The sequence below is a fragment of the Papilio xuthus genome, unplaced genomic scaffold (genome assembly GCF_000836235.2).
Source record: "Papilio xuthus unplaced genomic scaffold, Pxut_1.1 DF827570.1, whole genome shotgun sequence".
Taxonomy (NCBI): domain Eukaryota; kingdom Metazoa; phylum Arthropoda; class Insecta; order Lepidoptera; family Papilionidae; genus Papilio; species Papilio xuthus.
The window spans coordinates 3,050,713-3,060,071 of NW_013531079.1; the positions used below are offsets into that span (position 1 = coordinate 3,050,713).

Below are 9,359 nucleotides of genomic sequence, written 5' to 3' on the forward strand. Positions count from 1 at the left end.
CGTTTTTAGGAGAAAAATCCTGTGTAGAAATCGATATTACGATAGATGGATGTTTGTTAGAAGGTATCTTCAGAACGGCTTAACAGATCTTGCTGAAATTTGGCATAAATGTAGAATATAGTCTGGAAGAACACATAGGCTACTAATTTTGTATTTTTTTTTAATTCTGCGTTGACTGACTGAGGAATAATAGAAATAATACAGTGCTTTTCATTTGGTGTCCATTTAATATCTTAAATCATACTAACTAAAATAACAAAACTATGTACAAAATAATAGGCGTCTAAAAAACACAGATATTTGTTCAAAATATAGATGGTTTGGAGTAAACACCGCTGAATATTATTGTGTTTGTTGTTTTTTCCATAATGAAATATATAAAAGGTCTGTTCGCGTTGAAATTCGCTGGCATCATTCTATCAGAGAAGTATGAAGAAGTTGAAGCCGAAGCTATGGTTCCCTTTTCCGTCACTTCTATATCAGCCTTGTGAACGATTGATGATACAAATATGTTATTCGAATCAGTTATTTTACCAAAGCTAGCTGCACTAGGATCGAAAATATCAGACAGACCCATCTTATTTAACGGCCTATTAAGTACAACATTAGTACTAATTTTAAATCTAGGCAAACTAATAATAACTTCTATAGTTCCATACATATCTGTATCGTTTTGTAACTTTAGTATAATATCTTTGAGATTTACGATAGATAATTTTTTGTATACAGTAGAAACTGGAACACCCTTATATGGTAGAAGTACTACAAATGTATATTTACTACTTTCCTCGTTACCATAAGGTAGTTCAAGAATAGTCGACTCGATTTCTTCAAAAGTGGAATACGAAAAAGAGCCTTCTAGATGCATCATGTTGACTTCACCTGTTTGTAATCCATTTTCATTGTAAAATGGCTCTACGTTTGTTAATGTTTCATTGAAAGGAGTTTGCCAGAAACCTTTGAAAGTTATTACATTGGTTAATATCATTCTTGAGTTTTCAAAATCATCAGGCTTTAGTACGTTCGAAACGGCCATTCCGTATTTCTTGATAACCTCATTTGCTATCTTTGCAGCCGACTGTGGAGGTTTAAAGTTGAGTTTTGTTGGTATCGTCTTAAAATTATTTCGTAATTCATTTATAAAATCTTTTTTAATAAAAAAATCACTGTCACTAAACAAATAGTTTCTATTTTTCAATTCCACTGCTCCAGTGTTAGAATTAAGAACAGCTGTAGTTAAAGATTGGTACCCATTGACTAAGTTTTCTTTTTTCTTAGGAAGGATCAATGTTGTCATTAGTTGTTCTCGACTTGTTCCCGTCGCTCCTAAGGATATTCCTGTTATTAGTGACCATATTCCAAACGGTGATATCACCGTATGCCAATTTATCTCTTCCGCGGTGTAATACAATAGTTCCACACTAAAGTTTCTCGCTCTGTCACTAAATTCAATTTTACAATAGCCACACGAAAACAAAACGAATAAAATTAATATCACTTTCATTATGACGTCCGATCACTGCGACGTCCAATAACAGAACTGATATATTGCGAAATGTTTTTACAATTATGTTTATAGTTAGTAATTTGTACCGATATATATATAATTGATAAGATGTTATTCGTTATTTCCCAATTTATAGGAATAACTCTGGTAGTTCTTGACATTTGTACTGTATAATATGTACCAGCTATAGAATTAGACCACACGAGTGGGGATTTCATTACTGCGTTCACAAACAAATACACATAAGGAAAAAATACAAGAAACACTTCCCGTGGAATTTTGACTCATCATTTAACGTAATCTGGTGCCAAGCTTCTCAAGTATTCGTTTTCGTATCGAGAATTAGTTTTTACATAATACTAATGTATACTATATAACTATGGTTAAGTATATACTTTTTTACTCCGTTGGATCGACCCAAAGTGGGTCTTCGCCTCTGACACAAGAGATCTCTTTTGTCGGTTTCGTTACAATTGGTTTTTTCCGGGTGCGAGTGGTCAGCCCGTCAACAATCCCCATATTGCTGGAGGACCACACTCTACTTTGGTCAGCGAGCCCATCGGGCTTAGCCGGGTAGCGTAGCTATGCTGTACTATCGATCACTCCCCCATCCAGCACCCGAAGGATGCTCCCCATACGTCGTGAGGGCCAGCGCAGGTCAAGTATATAGATTGTGGTTATTCTGACGCTCTTCTTTGTATTCAAAATCAATTCTAGTTTGTTGCATTGTAACACAATTCATCCAGGCCGGTTGTTGTTTAGATTTGATATAGAATATAGTTTTATTTCATTACTTCAATCAAAATCTTGTACATCTATATGTAATTGATGACTATTGTCAAATCGATCAATTATAATCTTACTTCTTACTAATCTTATTAACATTATAAATACGAATGTTCACATAGATGGATGTTTGTATCTCCGGAACGACTCAGCGGACTTTGATGAAATTTGGCACACATATAGAACATAGTGTGGAAGAACACATAGCCTACTTATTATTTTTTTTTAATTTATCGTGACGGAGCCGCGTGCGACAATAGTTCATGAAGGATAGTTTGATTTGAAACCGTTCCTTTTTTATCTTTACTTACCTAATTACAACGTTTTTTTATTAATCAATGCATTAATAATGAAATAAAAACGATTCACTCTTATTTAGTACTCTTTATTGATTTTAAATCTTAATTATATTAGAAATGCGAATGTTTAGATGGATGGATGATTGTTTGAAGGTATCTCCAGAACGGGTGCATGGATCAGAACAGAGTTGCGGGCAACAGCTAGTTATAAAGTATAAATAATTTATTAAGTTTGCTGTCAATAGCTTACATGCTGAGAATGTTACCAGATTAAAATTTTATAACATTTCGAATATATCGAAGGAAAACTTAACGTAATAATTGACCCTCTATTGGGGGTTTACTCTAATATTAATATTAAGTTTTCTTAGAGTTTTTTTAGCTAGTATTTATATAAAACTAAAATGTACACTTCTTAATGATTATTATTTTTTATTATACAATATAAATTGACGTCACAATAGATAACAACTTAACATCTTCATACACTTATCTAAAAGGCTAAAAGATCGATGGCTTTGTATAAACACCACTGAATAAAATTGTATTTGTTGTTTTTTCAAGCACCATATAGATAAATGGTCTATTCGCATTGAAAACAGATGGTCTTGCTCTATCTGCGAAATATGCGTACGTCGCGGCTGATGCTACTGTACCAGTTTCGGTCACTTCAATCACAGCGTTATGTACTACAGCCGATATGAATACATTATTAGTTTCAGTTATATCTTTAAAGTTAGCTGCACCTGGATCGAAAATATCTTTAATACCCATTTTAAATAATGGCCTGTTCAGTATAAAGTTTGAACTGATTTTAAATCTCGGCACATTTATAACAACTGAAGTCATACCGTATAATTCTATATCACTTGCTAGTTTTTCAAATATATCATCCAGACTAATATCAGTTAAACGACTGTATACATTAGCTACAGTAGTACCTGGATCAGGTAAGATTACAAGGAAAGAGTATTTGCTTTCGTCTTCATCACCGTAAGGAAGTTCCAAAATGGATGCTTGGATTTCATCGAAACTAGAATAAGGGGGAGTATCTTCTAAATACATCATGTTCACGTCACCAACTTTGTTACCATTTTCATCGTAAAAGGGTGACACTTTTGTGTCTGAAACGTTGAATGGTGTCTTCCAATATGCTTTAAAAGATATAACATTTGTTAATATCATTTTTGAATCATCGAAATCGTTAGGTTTAAATACATTGGTTACTTTGAGGCCGGAATTTTTTATAACATTATTTGCCGTATCTGCTGCCGTGTTTGATTTGAAATTTAACCTGTTAATGATTGCACCGAAATTTCTCTGCACGCTTTTCGTGAATTCGCTTTTCATTAAAAAATTACTGTCGCCGAATAGAAAGTTTCTACTTTTTAATTCAACTTCAGGTGTACCAGTTTTTAAGACTGCGTTGGTTAGCTTTTTGTACCCATCGATCAAGACTTGTTGTTTCTTCGGCAGGATTAAAGCTTCCACCAGCTGTTTGCGACTTGTATCCGTTGCTCCTATTGACACCGATGTCAGTAATGTCCACACACCGAAAGGTGATATCACCGTGTGCCATTTCGTTTCTTCAGCGGTATGATATAATAATTCGATACTAAAGTTTCTTGCTCTTTCACTGAATTCAACTTTACAATAACATATTGATATTAAATTGAAAATGACTAATGGAATTCGCATTTTGTCGACCGTCTGACCGCGTTGTATAGACGGTACTGAATCACTCGCTTCAACGACTCTGTAATACAAATATCATTAGCTTTGCACACATGTTTATTGAATGTGATAAGAGACGAATTTATACGCCTTATTTAGATCAGAGTGCCTATCACGAATATTCAAGAGAACTATTTCTTCATCGACATTTGTATAAAAAATTGTGTAGTGTACTCATACAAATTTTGACACATTTTGTAGATGACGCTTGTTGTGTCGTAAACATTCGTGTTAGGCCCTCTGTGATCATACCTCGTACAATGAAAATAGTATTGTGTAATAAACAGCCGAAGGATAATGAGGTTTAACCGTGGGGTTTTCCTGTAATATTTCTTCGTATTGCTAATTATATAAATTGTTTCAGATTTAAAGCAGATACGTAAATCTATTTTTGTATAAATGTATTAGTAGTGTAGATCCAGGGTTAAAGTGATTCTTTGATTGAATTGATATCGTGTCCCAAAATTCAATGACCCGGTACCGGTCTTAGCCAGGTCAGGTTTTAAAGTTACTATAACTCTTTTAATTTTCTTGCATTTTGATAACATGATTAGACACTGTGGCTACAAATATAAACTTTTTTTTGTATCAGAACTATCTAAGTAACACTAATAGTGAAGTCCAAAATAGGCCCTTAACATTAGTACTTTAAGTGCAAAAAAGTAACTACTTTGTCTGTTTTCTTGACTTTGACATGTTACCGTGTAAAAATGTATGAAGTGTGCCACGGCATGTAATTATCGTTGAATTTTGGGACACGCTGTATGTGTTTATAAATATCGTATCGAATAAAGATCATATTGAACATGATATATCGTAGAACATAACGAATATCTATTTTTTTTTAATTTAAGTCCGTCTGCATGTTTAAAAATCTGCATTTGTTCTGTGTAATCTCCGATATGACTTTACCGATTTTGTCAAGACTTTCAGTGAAAGGCAGCTTAGCACTAGTAACTTTTTTCTTTTACAATTATTCTATTATAACACAGTCCTAGATCCAACCATTTTAGATTAACCCCTATTAATTTAAGTAAATGCAACATATTTAGAGGGAGAATAATTTTTATAGGTCTACCGAAATTACTAAAGATTAAAATCCTCTTAAGTTTACCTATTATATTTTGCACTAGGTGCTGATCGCAACTTGGTAAGTGTGGATAAAAAATATGCCTATGTTACTCCACAAGTTACCTTCGATGAAAAGTCTCGAATGATACAGGCCTGAGACTAATCTGGTCCATTTGTCTGTCGGTCAAACGAGACCAACGCAGTCTTGACAGACTGTCGGACAGGCGGACAGATGGACACAATTTTTTTCGTTATCAATAACGCAAATACATCGTGTACAAGAAATTTGAAAATTCCATTTTGTTTTTACATACATACATTCCTAATTTTATATATCTGTATAGATTCAACTTTTGACCTAACAATTTATCAAACAGAATTTAACCTTCCACTCTGGTTGTCTTATCTTTGGTTTTCCCTGAAATATGCGTTTATTGCGGTTGATAAGTGTCATTATTTTGTTATAGTAACGTTTTAAACTAAGTTAGATATAAAATAAAAGTTGAAGGTTTATTAAACTTGTTACTTTGTCAAAGGCACATTTATCTGAAATCATAAAAAAAAATCTTGGTAATTTTTTTTTCTTAAAATTAGTTCACTGGTTTAATATTGTGTGATATTAACGTACTAAAATTGATTTTCTGTTTATATTTACCGTTATGTTGGATGTGTTTTAATCTAACAGTTTTTGAAATGAATGTAAATTATTGTTAATAATATATCGAGAAGTAAATACAAGAATAAGACAACTTTATATGACGTATACTAACATATTGATAAATCTAACATTAAATTTATTTTAAAATTAAACTAATAAATTATCCGTTAAATTGAACAATATATCTGAGTAACAAATACATTTTACAGTGCATTGGTTACGATTAGTTAATATTAACCATGTTTATATGTAGGGTTGTCAAACGCAAGCTCGGAGACTTCGAAATTCAAATAGGTGGTAACCCTGACCTTGACTTTGAGGATGTGTAAGACATTTTCCCAGACAAGTTAGTTATAAAACAAAGTAAGTAAAATAGTTATATTACCCGCATCTTGTCGGTCACGGTCTCTGATTTCGTATGATCTCATCACGTTGTTTGCTTTGATGTGAGAAATTTTCGTATTCAAACATACATGTCAACTATGTGATGTTTACAATTTTTTGGTATATTAGTTTATTAGTATTTTCTATGCAATACATTTTATAAAAAAATTCTTGCTAATATTATAAATGCGGATGGATCGATAGATGTTTGTTTGAAGAACGGATCTCGATTAAATTTGGTATACATACAGAAAATAGTCTGGAAGAACACATTATGTTTTTTTTTAAATTCCGCACGGATGGAATATCGGGCGACTACTAGTATTATATAAAATGTACATCACCGGCCACGGAAAGCAATGCCTTAAACAACCAGGTCAGTTAGGAGACAGGAACCTCCTCACAATACTTGCGGTTTCCAAAATAATTCCCTTTTTATAAGACCCTTAATCCAACTGTTTAGCGAGAGCTTCTTAAGGTGTTGGTCGAAGGTCTTCGATAGTGGCCCTTTCGTACGACTACTCTATTTTCTTATATTTTTACTATTTAAATATATAAAAGTGACGCTCGTACTTCAGTATGTCTATTCCCTTTTCCATAAATAGGCACTATCGTTCCATATATTTCTTTGTCTGTAGTATTATAAATGTTTCGTCTTAACTAATATTCATTTTTTGTAGCTGTTGGTTAGTATTTTTACACTTTAATTAAAAACATTTTTGTTAATAACTGCACATTTGTTTTAGAATCAATAAAAGCTTTTAAAGTTGTTAAGTTCAAAACCTGCAAGAATTAAACTCGTTCCATGTGTTTTTTTGTCGTTTTATTTTTGTTTGTTTCCGGTTTTGTGAGAACCGCGTTTGTGTTTGTTTTTAGTTTTTATATTTCAATACCTTTGGACAATTTTGTATTTAATTTATTAATTAAAATTATTTGTAATAAATAGTTAAAGAAAATAAGGAAAGGGATTGAAACTTACTAATTTTAATCTAGAAGAATGGATGGTACCATATCAATAGGTTATTGTTGGTAAGCGATTAATATTTTGTCATAATTTACGTGTCTGACAATTTGTTAAGAAAATATTACCTCACATTTTATTAAATAAAAATACTTACGTTGATGTATTGATTAAAAACACACAACAAATCAAAAAAATATTTATTAATAATCACACTAAAGATGGTTTAGCATAAACACCAGCAAACACAATGACACCAGATTGTCTCTCTCTAATTAAAAACACAAATTCTTTGTTCGCTTCGAATCTCTGCGAGAGAATTCTATCTTCTAAGCCAACTACAGTTGATGATGCTGCCACAGTCCCCTCCTCTGTCACTTCAATGTTCACATTCTGTACGGTCTTAGATACGTAAAGTGGACTGTCAGATATACCAGGCATCTGTGCTTTAGTACTATCAAAAACATTACGTATACCCATATACATTAATGGTGGTATCATATCGGATTGCGAAGTGATTTTAAATCTTGGTATATAACAATCCAATTCTGGTAATGTTTCAGAGTTAAGGATGTCATTCATCCATGTAAGAGGTTGTCTTGATAGATTTTCTAACAACATTTGCAGTGGCATACCATCGAAAGGTAGGAGTATTAACATGGATAGTTGCTCGTCCTTACCATATGGCATTTCAAGTATTTGAGCTCCAATTAAAGGTGAATCTCCAATATTGTGAGGTGCTTTATGATACATCATGTTAACAGATCCAATCATTTTACCTTGATGGTTATAAAATGCTTCTTCTCTTGTTTGCGTCGAATCAAATGGATACGTCCAATTCGCCTTGAAATACAATCCATCGACTAGAATCATTCTCAAATTTTCTAAAACACTAGGATTAACCGCTTCTTGTATTCTTCCACGAGTCACTTTGCAAATAAAATTATTTATATCATCAGCTAGTAATGTTTCATTACTAGTATCAACAACAAAAACTTGTGTGTCGAAATTCTTAGCGTACTGACAGAATTCCTGATGTATATTTAAATTGTAATCAGCAAATAATCCTGATACTCCATCTAGGATTACGTCTTGGTCTTTACGCAGCAGCAGATTAGAAACCGCTAAATGAAGAGCCGTGGTTGCTCTCACATCATTCGGTAGTCGTAGTTCTTTCATAAGCTGATTGAAAGTCTCACCGGAGCATCCTTCCGTTAGTAAAGTGAACATGCTCCAAATTGATAGTGGTGATATGACTACGTTCTTCTCTCCATAACTCTCTTGGAACGCGTATGTATTATAAAGAAGTTGCAAGGAGAATGTGTTCAAAGATGTATAATCCAGGTCTTTTCTTGGTGCTGCTAATGCGAAGCTAACTAAGGTGATTACTTTCCACATCGCGCGACTAGATAGGGCCGAGTCGTATACAATACTGTTACGGTGAGGCGCTATTCTATCAATTTCAATGAAGACCTTCTCACGAATGTACAATGTACGAGTATTTTTGAAGCGACGAAGCGCGTGGTATTGCCGCTACTAGCCCACCTCGCGTATGGGACGAGTTTATATCGATGTTTTTAACATCGTTAATGTCATTTATATGGGTGTTTTTATATTGTAAGATTAATTGATTTTACACAGCCTAAAATTAAGGTTATTATGTCATTATTTTTAGTAGAATCTATTGGAATTCTTTGTACCCAATTTAACCGCTTGAATCGCTTAATGGTCTTTTCCAAATTGTCACGGTTGCTCTGTTGCGAAATATGAATTTTGATTCAAGTTTTTGTTTTTATACTAATATTATTTTGCAATTCATAACATGTCTTTTAAATTTTATACGATAAATTATAATAGATTTAAATTTAAATCATTTATTTTTGGCTAACGTTAAAAATATATATGTTTTGGAAATGCATGTCAAAATCGCATTATTACGTTTATAAAGTTGTTTTCTGA

The 9,359-nt window shown here is 32.9% G+C and overlaps 3 protein-coding genes across 3 annotated transcripts; all 3 read right to left on the reverse strand.

Moving 5' to 3' along the window:
• Positions 1-212: 212 nt before the first annotated feature.
• LOC106118670 (serine protease inhibitor 2.1) lies at positions 213-1,585 on the reverse strand. The gene has a single exon (XM_013313361.1). It carries the CDS (start codon positions 1,502-1,504, stop codon positions 305-307), a length of 1,200 nt encoding a protein of 399 aa, XP_013168815.1. The 5' UTR covers positions 1,505-1,585; the 3' UTR covers positions 213-304.
• Positions 1,586-2,667: 1,082 nt separating this feature from the next.
• LOC106118671 (serine protease inhibitor 2.1) lies at positions 2,668-4,351 on the reverse strand. The gene has a single exon (XM_013313363.1). It carries the CDS (start codon positions 4,288-4,290, stop codon positions 3,094-3,096), a length of 1,197 nt encoding a protein of 398 aa, XP_013168817.1. The 5' UTR covers positions 4,291-4,351; the 3' UTR covers positions 2,668-3,093.
• Positions 4,352-7,585: 3,234 nt separating this feature from the next.
• Positions 7,586-8,973, reverse strand: serpin-32 (serine protease inhibitor 32). The gene has a single exon (XM_013313201.1). It carries the CDS (start codon positions 8,796-8,798, stop codon positions 7,611-7,613), a length of 1,188 nt encoding a protein of 395 aa, XP_013168655.1. The 5' UTR covers positions 8,799-8,973; the 3' UTR covers positions 7,586-7,610.
• Between the last annotated feature and the right edge of the window lie 386 nt (positions 8,974-9,359).

Excerpts from the sequence above, each read along its gene's own strand:
- LOC106118670 (XM_013313361.1), bottom strand. The coding sequence starts at position 1,504 with ATGAAAGTGATATTAATTTTATTCGTTTTGTTTTCGTGTGGCTATTGT.
- serpin-32 (XM_013313201.1), bottom strand. The coding sequence starts at position 8,798 with ATGTGGAAAGTAATCACCTTAGTTAGCTTCGCATTAGCAGCACCAAGA.
- LOC106118671 (XM_013313363.1), bottom strand. The coding sequence starts at position 4,290 with ATGCGAATTCCATTAGTCATTTTCAATTTAATATCAATATGTTATTGT.